Source organism: Brienomyrus brachyistius, chromosome 2, assembly GCF_023856365.1.
Source record: "Brienomyrus brachyistius isolate T26 chromosome 2, BBRACH_0.4, whole genome shotgun sequence".
Classification (NCBI taxonomy): Eukaryota; Metazoa; Chordata; class Actinopteri; order Osteoglossiformes; family Mormyridae; genus Brienomyrus; species Brienomyrus brachyistius.
Genome location: NC_064534.1, coordinates 3,952,925 through 3,977,804, shown reverse-complemented (window position 1 = coordinate 3,977,804; position 24,880 = coordinate 3,952,925). Strand labels below are relative to the sequence as shown.

General features: G+C 47.3%; 1 protein-coding gene across 3 annotated transcripts; it reads left to right on the top strand.

Annotated features, from left to right (window-relative positions):
- The first annotated feature begins 382 nt into the window (after window positions 1-382).
- LOC125726880 (protein SCAI-like) lies at window positions 383-23,848 on the top strand. 3 transcript variants are annotated; one of them, XM_049003313.1, is made up of 18 exons: window positions 383-479; window positions 926-980; window positions 7,475-7,614; window positions 14,692-14,787; window positions 15,393-15,479; window positions 15,603-15,701; window positions 15,796-15,892; window positions 16,096-16,194; window positions 16,842-16,994; window positions 17,105-17,206; window positions 17,394-17,495; window positions 18,213-18,291; window positions 19,155-19,254; window positions 19,558-19,639; window positions 20,275-20,347; window positions 22,019-22,192; window positions 22,634-22,734; window positions 23,113-23,848. In XM_049003313.1, exons 3-18 carry the CDS (start codon window positions 7,508-7,510, stop codon window positions 23,257-23,259), a joined length of 1,698 nt encoding a protein of 565 aa, XP_048859270.1. In that variant the 5' UTR covers window positions 383-479; window positions 926-980; window positions 7,475-7,507; the 3' UTR covers window positions 23,260-23,848. The 3 variants fall into 3 exon arrangements, with proteins under 3 accessions (XP_048859270.1, XP_048859273.1, XP_048859271.1); XM_049003314.1 differs by lacking the exon at window positions 383-479 and adding an exon at window positions 809-822; XM_049003316.1 differs by lacking the exon at window positions 383-479 and having other exon boundaries at window positions 785-980; window positions 7,456-7,614.
- The last annotated feature ends 1,032 nt before the right edge of the window (window positions 23,849-24,880 follow it).

Sequence of the window (24,880 nt, the reverse complement as noted above, 5' to 3'; positions counted from 1 at the left end):
AGTTATTGCAGCTTTATAACAGTGACACACTGCAAAAGTAGTGCTTGCATATTGAAAATTAAACGCCTTTATAATAAATTTGGTGCCTGAGTTTTTTGTTGGAGGCTGTGGAGTCGGTATGGATAAACTTGCAAAAGGGTCAATGACATACAACAGTATTGTGTTTTTCGGCAACGTAGCGGCCACTGAACGGTGCTGCAGCGTCATTTATCGCTACTAAACTTGCCAGATGTGCAGAAGGTACACAGCGCCCTTTCTGTCTCACAGGCTTGACGGACAAGTTTGACAGCCAATGAGAAGCTGATGAACTTTATAGACATAATCCTGGTCCAAAGAGAAAACGAAGGGCGGGTACGATGAACGGACGAGAAGCCCCCAGCTGCTCGCGCAGCTGGACGAAACTGCATCAGTTGGCACCAAGGTTGCCCATAGACAGTTCATGGATTACTAGTTACACTGCCTCCATTTCAACGTGAAAAGTACGATGCGAAAATATATAGAGTTTGCTTCTTTTACCAAACACTAAATTTAAAAAATCCCCCATATCTGTATACTTGCGTTTTTGGTAAATGCATTGTTTTCATTAAGAGTAGGTACGAGAATGGGAAGTTTGTAGTTTTGTGAGAGATGCGCTTTCGCTAGATTCCTTAGAGCAGTGAATAAAACGTGAGGTTTTCTTATTTACATCGATGCGCCGCAGATATTTATGCAAATATCTCAGACGCAAAGCGTGCACCTTTAGGCTTATTAACGTCGGCGGCGCATGTTTGCGGGGACATGCTGTGTTCCTGACCGTAAGATAATCGTGGTCTGTACGTCACGGTAATGGCATCATTAGACACCGCTAACTGGCTATGAACTGGTTTGCTGGGCTTATCCAGTCCTGCTCTGCGTTTACACTGCCCGGCCGCTTTTTGTCCTACAGAATCCAGAGGGCTGCCAGCTAATTTGACTGCCGCTCTTAATCTCTCCTAAAAGCGGTATGTGGATTAATTTACGTCTTTTTCTTGCATGACCTTTTCTCTACATTATGCATGAACTGTGCTGTGTGCATTTTTCAGTACTGTTAGTGTTTGATCCTCGTTGGTGTGACTGTGCTGAAGACGCGGTCATGTGTAGTATCTTCCCTTAGTTTTATACAAAGCGAATTCAACACGCTAAAAAATGGCTCGATCCCTTGTATTACGTGGACTCGGCTGAAACGCTGTAGTTCATGGAGGGCATCGCGCTCGCCTGTCATCCTGCAAAAGATGCATGTTTGCATGACGGTTTGCAGGGATGCTCTCTCGCGATCTCGCTTATTTTAGACGTGATCGCAGCTTTGGAAGTTAAATGCGCTTCGCTGGATACACAAGAACCGACATATGCACTTGAAGCAAACGGTCGTTCATGGCTAATGTAGGCAAAGAGATTAAAATCATATTCCTGAAAACTGAATGGGAGACGGCTTCGGAAAACGCTTAGATTCTTTCTTTTGTATTTCTGCTGTAGGCAAATGCCTCCCCTTTTTCTGACATCAGTTCGTATGCTGTGGTATTGTAATCGAAACCAGAATTTCTTTTTTAAATCTTGTTTTATCTCGACTGTTTTTTCCTTGTTGAAAGTGTGGTAGAGGATGTAGTGATGGTAAAAGCACCGAAATGTAATATATTCGGGACAGATTTAGCTCAGCCCGCCAGACTCCGCTGCACTTATTTAAATATATCACAGCCCTTCTTTTTTGTGTTACTGATACCAAGTGTTTGCAGGAGCCAGTGATGATGCAACGAAACGTGAAAGCGAAATATCCAGCACCGCTCGTTTCTCTTCATTTAGGAAAGCGTCTCTCCGCTGCTTTGCCAATGGAGGCACACGCTCCATCATGTCCCTTCCTGCTCGGTAGATGCGATTTCAAAAGGTCGCTCTTGAAAAAACTTTATGAATGAATCTGGGCTTGTTTTTCCGACATGTGCACCAAAAAAAGGGTTTACGCCAACAGAATCGCGCGAATATCCGAAGGCGATCGGGCAGCACCTTGTCCGTTTTCTCACTTCGTTTCTTTCGTAAAGAAGCTGCAGAACGCGTTTCGGTGCAGATGTGTAATAAATTTCCCCGGACCTACTTACATTTTGGAGCCGCGGTTATATAGTAAACATGTGGTCCATAGCGTTTTAATGAAAAATTTATCACTTCTCTGTCCTCTTCGAATTTACAGCATTTCACACATAATCTATCGCCTTTCACACAGTGCGTGCGATTTATGGTATTCCACAGACAAATTTATCATTAAAGCATGTTGCACACATTCATGACATGAATTCAGGCGTGCAGCCGTTCACACCCTCCCAGCAAAACCTAGTTGGAAGTGGCTGGATCCCATTTCTCTGCGACGGTTATTAAAAGCCCTCTTCATCTGTCAGGGCTTGCATCTGTTGTCATAGGTTTTGAGTATGTGTTTGTAATTGTAAGCAGTGATTTTTGTCTGGCGTTTTTAAGTCTCTCGTCTCCCATAAAGAGGGTCCATTCAACTTCCACATTATTCTAAATTCGTGGCCACCTCACCAGTGCAAGTAGGGACGTTTACTCACATTAACTTCTTGCTAAAACACCGAATTCAATTAACAATAAATCAAAAGGGATAAGACACAGGCATTTTTTATGAGCTTATTAAGATGTACATAAATGATATATGTTTAACTGAAATCACGAGTGTGTGTACCTATTTGTTTGTTTGTTTATTTTAGAGATAACGTTGTCAGTGAATAGGATAGATGTGTCCTACATTGGGTGATACGAGCTCAGCGTAATGAAAGCTTCGGGTGGGATTTGACGCTCCCTCCTCTGCATACTCGTCTTTCTCTGGTATGGAGTGTGGCGACTCTCCGGTTTGGTGACCCCGTCAGATCTGTTCGTCAGCTTAGTCAGTGACCATGGCATCGCATGCCTAATCCAGGTGGCTGTGACGCTGCAGTAGGGTGTATGGGGATTCTGGGGGCAGGGTGTGTGTGTGTGTGTGGGGGGGGGGGGGGGTTAACAGAGGGCACCAGTAGCTTCATCGCTTAGCAACCAGCATTGTTGCTCCACTGCTACAGAAGAAGGTAAACAAGAAATTCTCCGTCTGATCACGCCTTAAAAGACATCGCGCGTCGCTTCAATTCGCAGCTTATGCTTTCCGAAGCAATAACATCTTCACATTATTAAATTTTTGTGTAGGTGACCCGAGGAAAGCATTTCCAAGTGGGATGGGAAGTATTACGATGTAGTCAGGACCAGCAGGGTAATGAAGGCTGTCCTTTGAATGGGGACTCTGTTTGCAGAAAGGTAGTCCCCTTCCACAGAGGTGATGCGGTAACCATGGAGCCCATCGTAGCAACACGCCAGCTAGCTGAAGAGGCTCTGTTTTGACAGGAAGTGATTGGGTCTCTGTTGCGTCGGGTTTGTGCTTGGGGTGGATGAGTCTGAGGGACGAAATGAACAGAATCGTCAAAATAAGTTTTATCTTTCAAAATGAGCAGCCTGACCTGAGAGTTCTGCCCCCAGTTGTAAATCTCCCTATATCCATCAGTGTAAATTAGTGTTGTAAGATCAGTCTCTAGTTACCACACACCATACAGTGGTATGCCCTAAAATTTGGGGGTGGGGGGTGGTAGCTTCCTTAGTTCTATGTTTTGCACAGGCCTGTTTATCACTCTGTATATGAAAGAGGCTCGATTGGCTGACGTGCTCCAGTTCGTTGGGATGGAGTATCTGTCTCTCACTTTATTCCTCTGCTGTCTGTTAGGCTCACTTTCTTTGTACTGTATCTTTATTCATGTCATTGTAAGTCACTTGCAGCCACCTTCTGTCTGCCCCCCCCTGCTGTGATGATTTACCAGCTGCCTTTGGCTCCGCTGTCAGCCCCAGGTAGCTCTCTGTCGTTCCCTCACCACCTCCCACAGACTCACACGGAGTGACTGTTATTCCTGATCTCCCATAATTCTTAGCGCGTGATTCCCTTACGGCCAATAAGTCTTCATCAAGCTGCCCATATTTTGGGGTGGACCGTGACCATCAACCAGTAGATGTAACATCCTGACACACCTGCCTACCAGACTCCTGAAGCTAATCTAGATCGGATTTGTTTAGCTCTTGCTTTTTGTATTTGAGTAGGAAAAAAACAAGTTTCAGTTATTGCTGCCAGTAGGGGGCACTCTTCCCTCTGGAGAAGACACCAACAGCCCAGTGAAGTAAGGGAGACTCTTCTACAGAGGGCACTGATTCATGGATAGATGTGGTGTGGTACTGAGTGCATGCACCACATTGTGGTCCTGGACCTCCATGGACAAGGCCATATAAGACAGCCTGTACCTCCACAGAGGCCTGGAAGTTCATCCTGTGCTGAAAAGGTCCTGCTGATGGTCCAGCTCCCTCCTCCCCCTGCACTTTTGAACCGTCTCCCTCCAACACAGCCTAAGATCCAAAATGTGTTTGTCATTTGCCCATCTGATCCAAAAAGAACCAGGGGTCTTTCCAGTGGAAAACTGTATAAAGTCCACCTGTGGCTGACCTGGGGTATCGGAACATGTGGCTCTCCCAGTGTGTTGGACCCTGTGACTGTCTCGGGGTGTCGGACCCTTTGGCTGTCCTGGAATATCGGAACATGTGGCTGTCCTGGGGTGTCAGAAGTCTATCTGTGGATGACCCGGGGTGTCGGAACATGTGGATGTAATGGGGTGTCAGAAGTCTACCTGTGGCTGTCCTGGGGTGTCGGACCCTTTGGCTGTCCTGGGGTGTCAGAAGTCTACCTGTGGCTGTCCTGGGGTGTCGGACCCTGTGGATGTCCTGGGGTGTCAGAAGTCTACCTGTGGCTGTCCTGGGGTGTCGGACCCTTTGGCTGTCCTGGGGTGTCAGAAGTCTACCTGTGGCTGTCCTGGGGTGTCGGACCCTGTGGATGTCCTGGGGTGTCAGAAGTCTACCTGTGGCTGTCCTGGGGTGTCGGACCCTTTGGCTGTCCTGGGGTGTCAGAAGTCTACCTGTGGCTGTCCTGGGGTGTCGGACCCTGTGGATGTCCTGGGGTGTCAGAAGTCTACCTGTGGCTGTCCTGGGGTGTCGGACCCTTTGGCTGTCCTGGGGTGTCAGAAGTCTACCTGTGGCTGTCCTGGGGTGTCGGACCCTGTGGATGTCCTGGGGTGTCGGAAGTCTATCTGTGGCTGTCCTGGGGTGTCGGACCCTTTGGCTGTCCTGGGGTGTCAGAAGTCTACCTGTGGCTGTCCTGGGGTGTCGGACCCTGTGGATGTCCTGGGGTGTCAGAAGTCTACCTGTGGCTGTCCTGGGGTGTCGGACCCTGTGGATGTCCTGGGGTGTCGGAAGTCTATCTGTGGCTGTCCTGGGGTGTCGGACCCTTTGGCTGTCCTGGGGTGTCAGAAGTCTACCTGTGGCTGTCCTGGGGTGTCGGACCCTGTGGATGTCCTGGGGTGTCGGAAGTCTATCTGTGGCTGTCCTGGGGTGTCGGACCCTGTGGATGTCCTGGGGTGTCGGACCCTGTGGATGTCCTGGGGTGTCGGAAGTCTATCTGTGGCTGTCCTGGGGTGTCGGACCCTGTGGCTGTCCTGGGGTGTCGGACCCTGTGGCTGTCCTGGGGTGTCGGACCCTGTGGATGTCCTGGGGTGTCAGAAGTCTACTTGTGGCTGTCCTGGGGTATCAGAAGTCTACCTGTGGCTGTCCTGGGGTGTCAGACCCTGTGGCTGTCCTGGGGTGTCGGAATATGTGGCTGTCCTGGGGTGTCAGACCCTGTGGCTGTCCTGGGGTGTCGGACCCTGTGGATGTAATGGGGTGTCAGAAGTCTATCTTTTCATCTCATTTCAGCTGGTTGAACTGGCCCTGTTAAATGTTCGTTGTTTCCACCGTCACTGAAAAGTGTTTTCATGAGCTGAGGCCAAAATACTTGTGTTACTCAAGTATTTTTTTCCTTTACATGTACATGATGCAGTTAATGAAGTGCACAAATGAAAGCAATACCCTTGCCAAAGTTATTTTCATCTAATCTATCCACCTTTGAGAGGAATGCCTGTCAGACTCTGCTGTGCTGGCAGGGATTTGTATGATATTTAGCAACCGATAGACAAACACAACTCGTGCGTACTGTGCATGCATATTCTGTTGTACTAGTTAATTGTGCAGCCGTGTAGTGTCATTTTTGGGGCTGTGACAGAAATCTATGGAAAGACATCAGAGGTGTGAAAGAATTCATGTCCCACTGAGCCATGCGACTCCCGTTCATCTGCTAGGCGAGGCTAGAGCATCATGATGGGTAATGTGTAGTGGCTAATGTGTGGTGGCTAACCCGTAGTGGCTAATGTGTGATGGCTAACCTGTAGTGGCTAATGGGTTGTGGCTAACCCGTAGTGGCTAATGCGTGATGGCTAACCTGTAGTGGCTAATGCGTGATGGCTAACCTGTAGTGGCTAATGGGTTGTGGCTAACCTGTAGTGGCTAATGCGTGATGGCTAACCTGTAGTGGCTAATGTGTGCTGGCTAACCTGTAGTGGCTAATGCGTGATGGCTAACCTGTAGTGGCTAATGCGTGATGGCTAACCCGTAGTGGCTAATGTGTGGCTGCCATTTGCAAAAGTCCTAAAAAGGGACTGACTGTCGTACCCATGAGGTTTTGGGGTTTAATCAGTCATCCCCATTCAGCATCCCGCTGAATAAACGAGAGGGGCGTAAATCATAAGCTGCGTTACACAGTCATGAACATGCAAACTGAGCACTTTGGATAAGGAGAACGTTCCATCAATCTCCTGATTGCTTTTCCAAGCCTGGAGTCTGTCCCAGGCAGCATAAGGCATGAGGCAGGGGACTCTCTGGATGGGATTCCAGTCCATCACAGGGCACAAGCTAAATCATTCACTGTGGAATACGGAGACAATTCCTGAAACTCCATGTCTTTGGAGTGCAGGAGTATTCAGAGCAAACCGTCACAGACATGAGCTAATGTGCACAAACACACACACAGGAGATAAGATTCGAACCCTAAGCCTTGACGGTACAGGGCCATTACCAAGTCCTACAGATGAAAATCAGAGGAAGAGACTTTTTTTTCAAAGTTGTGCAAATCACCTTGAATCCAGCTGAAATGTGATTTAAAAAACATAGATCTTCCCAAACTAGAAAACTCTGTTGCATGTTCCCGCCTCATTGTTGACTTGGAGCCACGTTGCAGTGATGGTATTTGCTAGCCTAGTGACTAGCCACATGGCACCTACCAAGTATTGTCAAGTGTCCTGCTAAGCACTACACAAACATAGCCCCCCCCCCACACCCCCTCGTGTTCACGTCTGCTCTCAGTAAACAGTCAATGCTGCATGTTTGCTGACGGGGGAAAGCAAATAATAGATGGTGATAAAAGATAATCTTTGTGAGGCTGACGTAATTGGTTACTATTCCTGCTGCGGTTCGTATGATCCGGGGTAAAGACTGTCTGCTCACCGGGTCCAGCTTGACACGTGCCTTCCAGGAGCAAGGAACCTAGCGGACGCAAGTGGACACCATGACCGGCATCGGGGCAGAGGATGACATCCCACTCTGCGAGAGGAAAACCATCACCGACTTCTGCTATCTGCTGGACAAGTCGAAGCAGCTCTTCAACGGCCTGAGGTGAGACTCAGACGGTGGAGATGTTGGGGCAGATGCTGATTTGGGGGCAGGAGTGAGGGACGTTGACCTTTGTATGATAGTGCAGTAACATCCATTGGTGAGAATGACCGAGAGATTTCTCTTGTATGTGTGGATATCTTCTTTCCTGTGCTTGTGTCTTTTCTCTGTCAATTCTTGCCTATCTCTCTCCTTCCTTCACTTTATCTTTCCCTTTTTTTATGGCTCGCTTCCACCTAGTTGTGTCTGTATCTTGGCGCCTTTCTCCTCTGCATATATTTTATGGTTCATTCACCCCTTTGGTGGGGACAGTGACATTGGGAGAATTTTATTCTATGATATCCGACTGTGCTATTTTGAGAATCTGACGTAAGGAGTGGTGGGGGGTGGCGGGGGGCTTTGCTATTTTATGCTAAGACGCCAAGTATGATTCTGCGCCTACAGTGATTGACTGGGTGAGTCACTGAAAAGCTGCTGTTTCATATTGGCGCTTTCGTTGGGTCTTGTTTCTGTGTGCGGCGATGAGTGTGAATCCATCTGCTACTGCTGGCGTCCATGTGTTTCCAAGAGAAGATTAGTAATATTATTAATAAACCCTTTGAAAAAACTGAAACGCTTTAGCAAAAATGCTGACATCTAACAGGAGGAGAAATGAAAGGAAAGTTTATCTTAGGCAAACAGAAGCAGGCTGGCTGTGTCTTTCACTGTGGTGGTGTTTTCATACGACCCTGACGATCCAGCATCTGGTTCCAAAAGCACTGAACGGTAAAGCTGCTTTCTTTAACTACAGAGTCGGTTTGTCTTTCGAAGGATCTGAAAAAGCTCTTTAACCACTACGGAGTTTGCGGAGTGGGGAGTCCGTTTTCCAGCAGTCAACATAAGCCCCGTTAACATGAAGTGGATTTACTGAGTCCACTTGGTTCAGTGAAGACACCGGCTTCCCGGAAAGGAGGTGTTAGCCTCGGCTGCATGGCCCTACGACGGGACAGCAACCAGACACTCTTCTGCTCCGTACCACAGCTGTCCTCTACTGTCCCTCAGATTACGTACAAGCCTCCAAGTACAATCTAGTCCCTGTAACTTGGAGAGTTTTTTTAACGAAAACATCAAAGTGCCAAATCCCTCATTAAGTCAAGATGTGCATTCTCTTTTACCTCTCTGCTAAATGAATTCTTTAATTAACATTACATCTATCAGATGTTTTTATCCGAAACAATATACACTACTCACAACAAGTTAGGGATATTGTTATGTACATGAGTGCTTCTCCAATTTGCTCTGAATATTAATGAAATATGTAAAAGTTCCCTTTGATATTTATTACCCCAAAAATTTAGATAATAACAGGGACAGCCCCAAATAACAAAAATTGACAATGTCAGTAGCGGGTGTTTCCTCCATTTGCCGCAATGACAGCTTGACAGCGACGTCTCATGCTCCTCACTAGCCTCATGATGTTGTCCTGAGGCGATGCGGTCCACTCTTCCACAAGTGCTACACGCAGTTCTGCCAGGTCACGTGGGGGTGGGGTACGATCATCCAGTCTCTGCTTCAACTGGTCCCAGACGTGCTCTATGGGGATTCAGGTCAGGGGACATTGATGGCCATACCATATGAGGCACTCCTGCTTCCTGAAGTCGAGCTGTGACAATTCTGCCACGATGTGGCGGAGCATTATCATCCATGAACAGAAAGTTGGGGGTGTGCTGGCGGAATTGGGGGATGATGATGGGTTCAATGATGTCTCTGAGGTAAGAACGTGCAGTGACTGAGCCATGGACAATAACCAGATCTGTTTTGCGCTGACTGGTGATGCCTGCCCAGACTGTTGCACCTCCTCCACCAAAGCAAACCCTGGGGACCATGTTGACCTCAGTGTATCGCTCACCTCGCCGTCTCCAGCAACGCTGACGGCCATCATTTCTGTGCAAGGTGACCCGACACTCATCAGTGAACAGGACGGTAGATCACTGCTGCACTGTCCAGGTCACATGGTCTTGTGCCCACTGCAAACGTTCACGGCGGGCTCTTGGTGTCAGTCGAGTCACCTGCAATGGCTGTCTGGCATTCAAGCCAAAGTGGTGCAGTCGGTTGCGAATGGTTTGTCTGGAAACTGTAGTACCATCTCGTAAACGGGCCTGCAGCTGTGTGGCAGTTGCATAACGATGTCTGAGTGCAGTGGTCCTTAGGTACTGGTCATCGTTGCGGTCTGTCACTCGTGGGGCTCCACTTCTGGGCCTGTCCTGAACTTTGCCAGTAGTTCTGCATCTTGATGCAAGTCTGCTGATGAAACTTTGAGACACACCAAGTTCACGAGCAACATCTGACTGCCTGCCACCGACTCGAAGGCGCGCCATGGCCAGGTGGCGCTGGTCGTCCGTTAAGTGACGTCGTGTGTTCATGGCTGTTTGACTGATGAACTTGGAATGATTTGCTGACAATACCAGCTTTTTATCCCCACAGACTGAAATTGATGCCACATTGAAAAAGGTTGTCTTGTGGTGTTGGCCCCAATAAGGCACACCAGTACACAATGAGGCCATTACATGGAAAACACAAAATGAGGTGTGTCTATCACCCCAATACAATTGCCTCCCTATCCCAAAAATGTCTGAAGTGTAACAAACACCATATGTATGATAGACATGGAGTCTGTAACAATATCCCTAACTTATTGTGAGTAGTGTATATATGCGTGTGTGTGTGTATATATATATATATATTTATATATACATTTTTTTGAGTAAGCAAGGTCAGAAAGTCTCTGAAGCAATCAAGGGCTAAAGGTCTTGCTCTGGTGAACAGTGAAATGACTCCGCTGACCCTGTGATTTGAACCATTGACCTTTTGATCGCAGACGCAGCCTGCTAACCTACTGAAGCGCACGTCACCACTCATTGCCTAATGGCCTTTATAGTCGCACATAAAAGCATGTAATTAAATGGACAGTGAGCTCAGGGTGCCGACTTACTGACTACAGCTGGAATGAGGCTCAGCAAGTGAAATACGAAATGAGCTTTAATCCAGTCACTTCAAGCTGCCGATCGTGCTCCATCTCTTAGACTGAGTGAGGGGAAAACAGGAAGAAAAAGAGCCCCTTTAATATCAGCTGTTTTTGCTTTCGTAGCAGATGTATATACAGAACATGGGTGCTCTTCTCCCGCACTGTACACCGCCGCATTGGCTCCCATTAGGAATGCGAGCCGATCTCGCTTCCAGATCACTGTGCAAACACAGACGGCTGGGGAGGGCGGGTGAGCGCCAAGCGCAGAGGGTCAGCCGGGGGCCTTGGCCGGGTCCGCTGCCAGACACAGCGCGATCTGCCGGCCTCCAGGACAGCGCCTACGCCTAGTTTGCTGGGGGGGGGCGGGCTTCGGTTCACGACAGCTTGCTTTCTGCAGAGTTCTGTGGAGAGAGACATCACCCGAGAAAGGGATTTGGCTTTAGATAAAAGCACACAAAGAGCAGCGCTAAGCAAAGGTACATACTCTGCATTACATTTAGCGGCCACTTCTAAGCAAAGCAACACAGGGCCTCAGCTCATGGGCCTAATGCTGAAATCTCTCTGCATCCCCAGATTTAAATCACCAGCCTTCTGCTCACGGCCTCAGCATCCTAAGTCACTGAGCCACACTCTGGTGATACCATCGAGATGTAATGATAGTTTCCACTTGCTGGTTGACCCATTAATGCTTTAAAGGCATAAAAAATAAATAATCAGATGCGAGGACACATCAAACAAAAAACAATATTTTTAAAAAATCTGCATTCTTAAATCCTGGTTTAATCCTGGTTCTGCTGGCAGAAGGTTACACTGAGCATCAGGCTGCTTCCAGGCTCACGGTTTCTAAGACAGCAGTACGCAAGAACAAGACGAAACAGGTGACACTGGCAGTAACCAAAAACCAGCTAGGTGGAGGGCAGGAGCAACTTTCTAATGCCGGAAATGACCGTCAACTTATTGAGCAGTGCCTCATAAATCGGAGAATGACCTCAAGTGACCTTCCAAAGGAATGGGAAACAGTAAGTGCAGGTGTGAGGTGCACTGCTAGGACAGTTCATATCAGGCTCCTGGAAGCAGGACTGAAGTCCCACAAAGCAGGGAAGAAGCCCTTCATTAAGGAGAAACAGAGAAGAACTGAACTGCAGTTTGCAAAAAAACATACATTATTCACCGATGCACACCCACAAACTGAAAAATGAGCGAAACAAAAAATTGTGCTGTGGTCTCTCAATTTTTTCCAATGCTGTATCAGGGGAAAGCCCACCAGTCTCATGCACACGGACCCGGCTTTGTTGTAGTGAGTTCCGTCGTTAGCTTTAGCTGCAGCCTCAGTCATGCCGAGTCTTTTAACTCCGGACCGTGTGACTCATCAACATGCCCGTCTGCCGCTTGAAGGGTGTCCGACGCCCCCGAGAGCATTTCTCAGAGGTATGAGTCTGCTCTTGCCAGGCTGGCCTCAGCCGACCTTGGACAGTAGGCTGCCACTACTGAGGCCCGGGGGCAGATGTGGCAAAGGGGGGGTTATTCCTGTGCGTGTGTGCGGGCGTGCGTGCGTGCGTGTGTATGTCTGTGTGTGTGGCACATGTACACTGAACAAAAATATAAACGCAACACTCTTGTTTCTGCTCCCATTTTTCATGAGATGGACTTAAAGATCTACAATTCATTCCAGATACACAATATTACCATTTCTCTCAAACATTTCTCACAAATCAGTCTAAATGTGTGATAGTGAGCACTTCTGCTTTGCTGAGATAATCCATCCCACCTCACAGGTGTGCCACATCAAGATGCTGATCTGACATCATGGGTAATGCACAGGTGTACCTTATACTGCCCACAATAAAAGGCCACCCTGGAATGTGCAGTTTTTTGCTTTATTGGGGGTCTGGGGACTCAGAACCGGTCAGTATCTGGTGTGACCACCATTTGCCTCATGCAATGCAACACATCTTCTTCGCATAGAGTTTATCAGATTGTCAATTGTGGCCTGTGGAATGTTGGTCCACTCCTCTTCAATGGCTGTGCGAAGTTGTTGGATATTAGTGGGAACTGGTACACGCTGTCGTATACGCCGGTCAAGCACATCCCAAACATGCTCAACGGGTGACATGTCCGGTGAGTATGCTGGCCATGCAAGAACTGGGACATTTTCAGCTTCCAAGAACTGTGTACAGATCCTTGCAACATGGGGCCGTGCATTATCTTGCTGAAACCTGAGGTGATGTTCATGGATGTATGGCACAACAATGGGCCTCAGGATCTCATCACGGTATCTCTGTGCATTCAAAATGCCATCAATAAAATGCACCCGTGTTCTTCGTCCATAACAGATGCCTGCCCATACCATAACCCCACCACCACCATGGGCCACTCGATCCACAACATTGACATCAGCAAAGCGCTCACCCACACGACGCCACACACGCTGTCTGCCATCTGCCCTGAACAATGCAAACCGAGATTCATCCGTGAAGAGAACACCTCTCCAACGTGCCAGACGCCATCGAATGTGCGCATTTGCCCACTCAAGTCTGTTACGGCGACGAGCTGGAGTCAGGTCAAGACCCCGATGAGGACGACGAGCATGCAGTTGAGCTTCCCTGAGACGGTTTCTGACAGTTTGTGCAGAAAGTGTTTGGTTATGCAAACCAATTGTTTCAGCAGCTGTCTGAGTGGCTGGTCTCAGACGATCTTGGAGGTGAACCTGCTGGATGTGGAGGTCCTGGGCTGGTGTGGTTACACGTGGTCTGCGGTTGTGAGGCCGGTTGGATGTACTGCCATATTCTCTGAAACGCCTTTGGAGACGGCTTATGGTTGAGAAATGAACATTCAATGCACGAGCAACAGATCTGGTTGACATTCCTGCTGTCCGCATGCCAATTGCACGCTCCCTCAATGCTTGTGGCATCTGTGGCATTTTGCTGTGAGACAAAACTGCACATTCCAGGGTGGCCTTTTATTGTGGGCAGTATAAGGTACACCTGTGCACTACTCATGATGTCAGATCAGCATCTTGATGTGGCACACCTGTGAGGTGGGATGGATTATCTCAGCAAAGCAGAAGTGCTCACTATCACACATTTAGACTGATTTGTGAGAAATGTTTGAGAGGAATAGTAATATTGTGTATCTGGAATGCATTTTAGATCTTTAAGTCCATCTCATGAAAAATGGGAGCAAAAACAAAAGTGTTGCGTTTATATTTTTGTTCAGTGTATTTATCACATTATGGGGACCAGTTGACCCCACATTGTGATTAAAAACCTGTATTTTGACATTGTGGCCACCCTCTTGATCCATACAAGGAGAAAATTTTATAAAGATCTCTGAATGCAATCAAAAAACTAAAACTGCCAAAAGTATTGTATTTTGATTGCTGACTTATGGTTAAGGTTAGGGCTGGGTAGGGGTTAAGATTGTCATTGATGGGATTAGGACCATGCCCATAGAAATGAATGGAGAGTCCCCACAAAGACATAAATAGAAAGTGTGTGTGTGTGTGTGTGTGTGTACCCACTCACACATGTGTCAGCATAATCTTTCAGCTGCTGTTCTCCTCACCAGCCTCCAGATGTGTAGTCATGGTAACGGCCATGCCGTATTAAAGCATCCGAAAGAGGATTGGGAAAGTGGGATGAAAGCTCACTGTATTCCAGCAAAGCCTGGCTGCCATTTCACACCATTCTGTACTTCGAGAAAAGTGTCATCGCCATTAAAGTGACAGAAGAAAGCTCTCCTCATAGGCCTTGTTACCAACACATGGCCATATAGAGAGATTATGGTGGTCTCTTCGGTGGTCTCTTTGGTGGTCTCGTTGGTGGTGTCTTTGGTAGTCTCTCTGGTGGTCTCTCTGGTGGTCTCTTTGGTGGTGTCTTTGGTAGTCTCTCTGGTGGTCTCTTTGGTGGTCTCTCTGGTGGTCTCTTTGGTGGTCTCTTTGGTGGTGTCTTTGGTAGTCTCTCTGGTGGTCTCTCTGGTGGTCTCTTTGGTGGTGTCTTTGGTGGTCTCTCTGGTGGTCTCTTTGGTGGTCTCTCTGGTGGTCTCTAACTGCATTAAGCTTCTTCCTCCTCTCCCAGAGACCTTCCTCAGTACGGACACAAGCAGTGGCAGTCCTACTTTGGCCGCACCTTTGACGTCTACACTAAGCTGTGGAAGTTTCAGCAACAGCACAGGTATGACGCCCCAGAGATGCCCCACGGGGGGTTCAGTGCACTGTGTTCAGAATTTATGAACTGATTTTGTTCTGTAAATGGAGGTTTGGTAAATTGGCCTGGGCATCTCGGCCAGTCGTGTCGTAAACCCTTCAGTCCCGTTACTACGGTGACTGTCAACTGAATGGGGTTTGCGTCACCCTCCCTGCTCGTGTCTAGCTCTCCTGTATGGTGATGTGTAACTGGCAGCGGGAGAGAGAAAGTGGTCTAGGGGTGATGTCACCCTCCCTTTATTTAAGGGGGTTTTTGGGGGATTTGTGTATAACAGCGTCTGATGCACAAAAGCTGCACTAATGAACAAAAGCGATATCTCTTAAATATCTGTGGAGCTTCATTAAGGATGCGGACCTGAAGGTCAGTAGTCTTGATTGGCGCTATTTTGTGTCCTTGATCAACTTAACCTGAACTTCCTTATAAATTAATAAAAATGCCTGTCTGGATAAATGTATGCAGATAGACAACAAGAGAGTAAGTTCATCCCCCACATGAGGTCGTTGATGCTGCCCTGGATGCCGTAACCTCTCTGCATGTTTCACGGAAAACATGTCAAATCCTTTCATCTACAGGCAGGTGCTTGACACTCGTTATGGGTTGAAGAGGTGGCAGATTGGGGAGGTGGCCTCCAAGATTGGGCAGCTGTACTACCACTACTAGTAAGAAACTTGTTACTCTCAAACTGACGGTTAATGTTATAGTAACCAAAGAGGTGGACTGTCTATAGTGAGATGAATCTGTTCATCCTATTAAGTGTCCTGGCCATGTCTGGTTGATTCCAGTTTACGCACGTCTGAAACCAGCTATCTGAATGAGGCTTTTTCCTTCTACTCTGCCATCCGGCAGAGATCCTACTATTATCAGGTCAACAAGGAGGACAGGTGGGCCCTCTTCAGAACCATGCGGTGAATTCCTGTGATCGTTCTCTGTTCCCAGCACAACTCCCTACTTCTCCGTCACTCTGTCTTCTCCTAGGCCAGAGCTGGTGGTGAAGAAACTGCGTTACTTTGCCCGCTACATTGTGGTCTGCCTCCTGCTGAACAAGATGGACCTGGTCAAGATGCTTGTGAAGGTAAGAGGTGTGGCTCAGTAGATTGCATGGTCTGTATGCTCCCCTTGTGGTCAATAGTGGAAAAGCATCACATATATCTGCTCAGTAAAAGAGACCTTTTTTTTATGTCTACTTGAAATTCACTGTTCGCCCTGGGCTCCTTGTACTGTACGGCTGTTAATTACGAGCTACCCTGAGGTGTGCTCGGCTGCGCCTGCATGCAGGAGCTGTCAGAGGAGATAGAGGACTACACCCAGCGCTTTAGCACAGAGGACCAGCTGGAGTGGAACCTGGTGCTTCAAGAGGTGACCGCCTTTGTGGAGGTACTGCAGTAAAATCAAAGTCATACAGTCCTAGAGATTGACTTTCCTATACACTGACTCACACAGACACTGACTCTCCCATACACTGACTCACACAGACACTGACTCTCCCATATACTAAGTCACACAGACTCTGACTCTCCCATACACTGACTCACATAGACACTGACTCTCCCATATACTGACTCACATAGACACTGACTCTCCCATACATTGACTCACACAGACTCTGACTCTCACATACACTGACTCACACAGATTCTGACTCTCCCAGACACTGACTTATACAGACATTGACTCTCCCTGACACTGATTCATCCAGACACTGACTGTCCCAGATACCAAGCCACACCAACACTGACTCTCCTAGACACTGACTCTCGCCGACACTGACTCATCTAGGTACTGACTCACACAGACACTGACTCACCCAGACACTGATTCCCCACTTGTGGATGGATTTCAGTGTAGGGATTTACATCTTAGTTCTGGCCGACAGTTAGACCCTTGGATTTAGTAGGAGATGCATCTGTGAGAGAACTGGTTTTTATTTGAAATTAGACCGTCTTTACTGCATGTCTGTGTGCCTGTGTCTGAATGGTTGGATCTGTGTGTGTCTGGGTGTGCATGAATTTGCGTGGACCCAGGCAGACCCAGTGATGATACTGACCAATGACAACGCGGTCGTGATCACATCCAACCGGCTGCATGAAGGGGGCATGCCCCAGCTGGAGCCGGGCATGGTGGTTGGTCAGCTCGCCCTGGCCGATGCACTCATCATCGGCAACTGCAACAATCAGGTATCCCACCAGTCACGGAGGTTCTTGTGATTGTGAGTGGGGCTGTGCACAGTGAAGTCCTGCAGAAACATCTGAGTAGCACTGGAGCAGAAGACCTTTCCCTTTACCAGGTGAAGTTCAGCGAGCTGACCATCGACATGTTCCGCATGCTGCAAGCCTTGGAGAGGGAGCCGGTGACCCTGGCAACACAGTCGAACAAGACCGGCACCCTGGTGAGCACGCCACATGTACACACACGCACACAGACATAGACACACACACATTCTACGAACAAATGTGATACAGACATACACACTATCTATAGTTGCATAAACTCTACACCGCACTCACCATCCAGACACTATCCGGATTCAATCATAGACCGCAATCATAACCATGAGCTTTTCTGATGTCCTGCAGGAACCCAGCGAGAAACCACCTAAGCGGGAGAACCCTCACAAGTACCTGCTGTACAAACCCACCTTCAGCCAGGTGTACACCTTCTTATCTGCATCCTTCAAGGTCAGTACCGGCTAACATGCAGCTTACAATGCCAATTACGATTCACTTCTCATGCCAATTACAATTGCAGCGGCAATTAGGTCTATTGTGTCAGTTCCAATTACGATGTTATTTCATGTCAATTACAATTACACTGCTGATTACAATGACAATTAAAGTTCCATATATAATGACTCTTATAAAGGCAATTATAAGGCATTCACACTCTGCTGCTACAACAGAAAAGAGTATTCAGGTTTTCAGTGTAGGCAGTTGCCCGGTCATTGGGCCGTTATGAAAGAAGCCAAAAGAGCAGCGTCTCCTTTACTGGAGATTCCGCTTCTCTCTCTTCTCTCCCCAGGGAACCTTCCTGTCACCGGAGTAGTAGCATATAAATGGGCTCCTGCTCTGTTGCCATAGTATTCCTGTTCCTGTCTCTCCTCTTTAATATATATTCTCTTGTTCTCTGGATCCTAAATACTTTCTGGACAAATTCTGGTGAAATACTTCATTTTAATTTTATGCTGTGATGTTTTAGCAGTTTTACTGCCAAAACCAGGTGATAAAAATTTGCCTGATTCTACCTCTTTATGCACTCACATGTACATGTGGAATCTCTGTATCCTGATCTGTGATTGGCTAATGAAAATGAGCCTGATTGTACCTTAACCCTAACCACACGTATGCCACAAGTCTTTGTAACCTGGTCTGTGATTGGGCAAATGCTTGCTGTTTCAGGAGCTGCCAGCGAATAGCGTGCTACTTCTCTACCTTTCTGCCACTGGAGTCTTCCCCAATGGACGCGGCGAATATGACGGTATGCTGTAGCACATTCTGCCCATTTCAGCTGTCCTGCACCCATCCCAGACTGTGGAGGACCAGGACTCGAGCCAGTCTCAGAATCCCCATCTTCTGCCGGATTTCCACTCCGCAGTGTGCGTTTGTTCGGTCATTCTTTGGCACTGGTACTGTGTGCTACAGGAGTGAAGCCTCCATCTACTCCCCCTGGGCCACAGCCTCAGATGATGGGACTCCTGCGGCCTGCCGGCCATGTGGCTGATCGTTAGCGGCGGTGCTAATTAGCCGCAGCATGCGAGCTGTCCCCCGCTGATCCTCCCTGCCCTCTTCCTCCCTGGCTTAGGTTCACGAGCTTACATTTACATTTACATTTACAGGATTTGGCAGACGCCCTTAGCCAGAGCGACTTACATAAGTAAGCCTTCTCTACGTGGCTCATCTAGGCCTCACTGTTATTGTTCTTCAGTTCCTTCTCCGGTAGTCAGAAAAAAGTCCTTCCTCCCCGTGGTCTTCCTCAGGGACTGTCTGGCAGCGCCATGCAAACGCATGGTTGGGCCCATGAGAAACTCTACCGAATGATCCCCCTTCTCCAAGCCAAAGCTCCAATTATCCATGCTCACGCGCTCATGGGAGCCCCCTAGAGTCTGGGCCCCTGAAAGTCTCCCCCCTTATGGGCAGCCCTGCTGCCTGCTGGAATTTCTGGCATCTTTAACTGAATACATCAGTTGTTTTTATCCTTAGTTGATGCAGCCTGGCATACTTTTACCCTCTGTGAGACCATTTGTTCCACTGGTGTGGATTTGAGTAGGAGGGATACCTGCAGTGTCTGTCTATACAAGATGTCCAAGTGTGTGTGTTCTGCTAACCGGCCCCTCCTGCCAGGACCCTACGACCTAGGGGGTGTCCTCACCAGCAACAACCGTGACCTGGTCAACGGGGAGACGGTCCAGCGGAGAAACCAGGCAGAGAAAGAGATGCACTGGTGAGAGAACGATGTGCGGAATCAGTCACAGGAGACCCACACAGAGCAGTTGTACCTTTGCCTGGGGCAAAGCATGGCGTGGAATACAGAAGGCAGCATTGAATCATGAGAAATAATGCTGCCCTTCCGTGTCCATTGTTTAGTGACTGTTTTTATCTGTGACTTACAAAGCATGCTGGTCGCTGAACCGGTATAGAAAGCTGAATATTTTTGCTCAGGCTGATCTGGTTGACTAGCTTCCTTGGGGGAACAGCAGCCAGTTCCCCCAGCACCCTGGTCACGCGTCTCCCTTGTCTATCTCAGTCTCCATCCAGGTGACCTGTATCCTTTCACCAGGAAACCCCTCTTTGTTATTGTGGACTCCTCCAACAGTATGGCCTACAAGGTGAGGATGACTCGCGCTATTATCCGATGTGTATGTCTTACGAAACAGAATCTTAATTTATAATAATTGGTTTATTTATATTTAGTTGCTTAATGGATATCTTTTCAAAGCAACTTTAGTGGATATTAAACTTAATGTTGTGAAACTTAAAAAAAAAAAAAAAAAGAAACCTTTGGTAGCTGTAGTGTTTTTCAAAATAACATCATCCCAACTGTGAATTGGGACTAATTCCAGTGGAACGGTTTGTCCAGACGCCACCTTGTGTCCAGCATTAAGTATTACAATCTGGATATATCCTGGCTTTATATATCAATATACCACCTTTTCCTATGATGCGTTTGTTTTCTAATTCTTATTTGGATATTATGTACCTTACAGAGGCTAGACCCCTAGTTACGGGTGGGTTTTAATCCAGGGTATGAAATCTATGTACCCTGTAGTAAGTTTAGCAACAAATTCCGGTATCATTCCAAAATACAATGCCTGTACCTACTATCCAACAAGCACATATTAAAATCCAGCACATAAGGAGTCCAGTCTGTCCTCCTATTCCGTTATTATGTGCATAAGTTACTGAATGGCACAGGACCATCTGTGCAGTTACTCACTGCTTTTTGTGTGTTTTCTTTCACCAGAATTTCTTGAATCTTTTCGGACAGCCACTGGTGTGCCTGCTGTCACCCACAGTCTATCCCAAGAGTCTGCAAGGTGACTGTAATGTTCATGCGCTTTTAACGGTTTTATTTTTCTGGAGTTGCCCTGGAACGGACAAATACAGGTTACTGTATGCAGGGTATGAGTTTTAGCACAGTGGCGCCTCCTGGTGGCGCAGTGGTTAGAGCAGTTGCTTCATACTTCTGGAGAACTGTGTTCAAGACTCTACCCAGACTCTAAGTGTTTGGGGTTGGCATCTAGTTGGTGAAGTGGAGTTGCTGAATGGTGTGTGTGTGCCCTGTGGTGGCTTGGTACCCCATGTGTGAGTTTTTCCATGCCTTGCACCCATAGTATAGAAAATGATTTTGGCAGCCCTACCAGCCACTGTATAGCTGATGGTGTGGTCAGGGCCGCTACTGTCATTGTGGAAGAATGCAGGTCTTACTGTGCGCAGCCATTCCATGGCAGATGTGGGATAAGACCTAGAGTCTGGCAACCCTTCAGGTGGGAGTGAAGGACAGCGTTGTGCTTCTTACAGCAGTTATTTAACATTAAATTCAATTCAATTTTATATGTAAAGCGCAATTTCACAACATTACCTTGCCCTGCCGAAAGCCCGCAGTGAGCCAGCCAGGAGCGACAGTGGCAAGGAAAAAACTCCCTAGAAGGAAGAAACCTTGGGAGGAACCAGACTCAAATGAGCTCATCCTCCAGGGGCCAGCAGAGGATGTCCAAAATAGCAAAGTCACAATTTATGAAGTAAAGCTGTGCATAGTCCAGGCATAAATGCGGAACGTGCAGCTGATTTCAGGACAGGCAGGCAAGGAAGCAGTGTAGCAGTGTAAGGAGTGCAGTGGAAAGGTGAGTGGGTCACTTCACTGCTTTGGGTGTGAAAAACCAGCGATTCAGTCCCCAGTACAGCTGCTTCATATTTTTTAGGGGTGACATAGACTAATCGGTGGAGTGGTGAAGTCTGTACGCTGTTATATTGCTTTAAGGTATCTAGGTGTTCTTCTTCGGTTTCATTTTAAGGATAAACTTTTCTTCTAAGCAAAATCTTTGTTTGCTTCCTGATTTTTTACATTGTGAACCTGCACTTAGTGCTGGCCCCTGGCCCCTGGAAGTATTATCATGAACTGTAGATTTCCATCCATTCATTTTCCAAACCGCTTATCCTACTGGGTCGCGGGGGGTCCGGAGCCTATCCCGGAAGCAATGGGAACGGGGCAGGGAACAACCCAGGATGGGAGGCCAGCCCATCACAGGGCACACTCACACACCATTCACTCACACATGCACACCTACGGGCAATTTAGCAACTCCAATTAGCCTCAGCATGTTTTTGGACTGTGGGGGGAAACCGGAGTATCCGGAGGAAACCCCACGACGACATGGGGAGAACATGCAAACTCCACACACATGTGAGCCAGGCGGAGACTCGAACCCGGGACCCAGAGGTGTGAGGCCACAGTGCTAACCACTGCACCACCATGCCGCGTTTCTATAGATTTCCACATATATTTTCACTTTGCTATTATTGTTTTGCTTGCTTGTCACCCCAAAATAATATCAATATTCAACACCACCCATACTGCAAATGTGCAGTTTCCACCTTACAAGAAAAACAGACTTAGTAATGTTGAAAACTGTTGTCAGTTCCACACGACTTGCTGGTAGATATTGTAATATGTATAGTCTATTAACCCCTCCCCCTTCTTTCTTTAGACCAATCACAGCGTGGCAGCCTCTTCACACTCTTCCTGTACAGCCCCATAGTGGCCTTCGTCTCCGTGTGCGGCCTCAGTAGCCTAAGGCAGGGCCTGTGGGAAAAGGCCCAGGAGTTCCTGCACCTTGTGTACCGTGAAGTGGGCCAGATGATCACCCGCTCTCGCAGCATAGGTACCTTCCCAGCTTGTAGGTCCTCGGGGCCCCATCCTGAGTAGCTCTCATAAATTGCCACTTAGTGTTTAATCTGAGAAAGAACATCTAGTTCATAGTGTTGGGGAAGTTACTCACGAAAGTAATTCATTACAGAGTTGAAAAGTTCAGGTCCAGAAAGTACAAACCCAGACCAATGTTTTGTTTCAACCAACCAGTTGAGTATAAAGAGTCACAGTCACAGAGTACTCAACTGGTTGGTTAAAACAATACCATAGTATGGATTTGTTCTTTCAGGACCTGAACTTTCCACCTCTCTCTGTAATGGATTACTTTTGTGAGTAACTTTCCCAACACGCTATTTCATTCTGTTGATTTACACAACAATGAATGGTGCTTAAACGTGAAGGAGATCTGATAGCTACTTCTTTTAAAACATGCCGCTGTCTCCTTCTCGTTCAGACCAGGCCTTTCTGCAGTTCTATGGGGATGAATTCCTGCGACTTCTCCTCATCCGCTTCGTCTTCTGTTCGGCCGTCCTGAGGCTGCACAAGCTCTTCCGGGTACGTTAGCGCATTAGCATACACACGCTTTTTTTGGTAGGTTAGCATATTAGCTCATTATCGTACACAAGCTCTTTCAGATACGTTTGCACGTTAGCACGTTAGCGTACACAAGCTCTTTCAGGTATGTTAGCATGTTAGCGTACACAAGTTCATGCACACTAGCATGTTAGCATGTTAGCGTACCCAAGCTCTTTTAGGTATGTTGGCATGTTAGCGCATTAGTGTACACAAGATCTTTCGGGTAGTTGTCCTACCTTAGCAGGTGTTGTCCTACCTTATTGTTTGTATTACTTGTTTGAGGCTGTATGGATTACAGATCCCCCCCCCCAGAAGTCCTTTATGCTTTATGCTTGTCTATCCCATCCCCCAATGCAGGATTCCCGGAGTTACCCAGAATCCTACCCCCAGCTTCCCAAGCCGGACACGGTTGAGAACAGTTTGCTGCAGAAGCGTGTGCTAGAGCTGGCAGCCATGTTGGATGTGCAGTCTCTCTTCTACAGCAACACCCTGGATGGCTTCTGACAGCCCTCCCCCTGCCAGCTCCGTCAAACGCTCTCCGAGGGGGTGTTAATGGTATCGAACATTCCTAGACAAGAACGTCCAGTTTATTTGATCATTTTCTCACTAGACGTACATTTTTCTACTTTTAAAAAGAGCTGATCATCTATTTTTTTAAAACATGGTCAAACAGTTTTATATTGCACCTTCTTAGAATTTGGTTCTAAATGTACATAAAAAATACACTTTTGTTGGCAGATACTAGAAAACAAGTAGCTATATCGTGTTGTGTCAGCGTAGCGACGAACATCGGATTGTCATGGGGCAGAGGTGGACTGCACACGCACTCTCACATCATGGGTGCCGGATTTTGGACAGTCTCGAGCTGTGCTGGGTAGTAACATCTCCTTTGAGAGAATACGTTGTGATCCATCTGCACATGTGCGTGGTGCAGTCAGAAGTTGCCTTTGTCCCATTCTTACATTATAGGTTTAAAAATACTCATTATGGTAGCTGCAATCTGCTCATCGCTTTTGGGGGGTTTTTCCCTAGAATTCTTTCATCTTCCTTGTTAATGAACCTATTGTATTTACAGAAGAAGCTTTGAACCCCCCCCCCCAGAAGTTAGCCTTTCTGTAGGGGAAGCAAGATTAATCTTTGAAGTTCTTCACAGTGATTTGTTAACTGTCTGGTTTTGTGAATATGGGTAACTGCATTAGGGATGCTGGCAGTTCAGAAGGGGCCACGTGTCACTTCCTGCCAGACTTACGGGACACGCGGGAGACCATTTACTTAGAAAATGCACTTTTAAATGTTCCTGGCTGTCGGTTAAAAGTACCACCCTCTCTCCTGCATGTTTGTGAATTAGGTAACAGTCCAGCGTTTACGGTGTGCCAAGCTTCTCACATTTGTCACGTGTGATGTAGACAGACTGTTTTTTAGCCTGGGTAGCAGTATAGTTCACAGGTGAATACAAAACATATGTGTATATGTAGATAATATATATATTTCTATATATGTGGGTGTCTTAACTGTGACAGAATCTAGCACAAGTGTCCATGGAGCCGTTTTTGTGAAGTCCGACTTTGACGCTCCAGCTAAATAAGTACCGTTTCGAGTCATGCGGTCCGGGTATTCCCCCCCCCCCCCCCCACCCCTGCGTCCACTTATTTGCTCATTTGCATTGACAGTGCTACACACACGCAGAACTTCAAATACCTTGTCCAATAGTAAACGATGAACAATGAGTCATTTTGACATTCTGAGATTTAAGGACAGGCAGTGAGTGCGTACAGATTGTGCTTTTCTTCTTTAGGTGCGCTTTAGGCTTTGCTACCATGATAGCACGATCTGACCCAATGACACGCTTAAGGAAGCACTCACGAGGCGAGCATATTGGAAAAAAAGTGAGGATAAATTTTATATACACCTGGAGTCTTTAACGTCCACAAAGCTACTCAAGTCCATGTCTACTCACTTTTGGGGACATTCGCTTTTATATAATTGCGACAGTGGAATTTATTTAAAACCTATTGCAATAAACTTAAGCTTTGAAAAAATTATATTCCTCACTCCCAAAATAATAATCACTGCCAGACAAAACATTCCTTTGACATTTGATTGTAAAATAGGAGATGATGCAGTT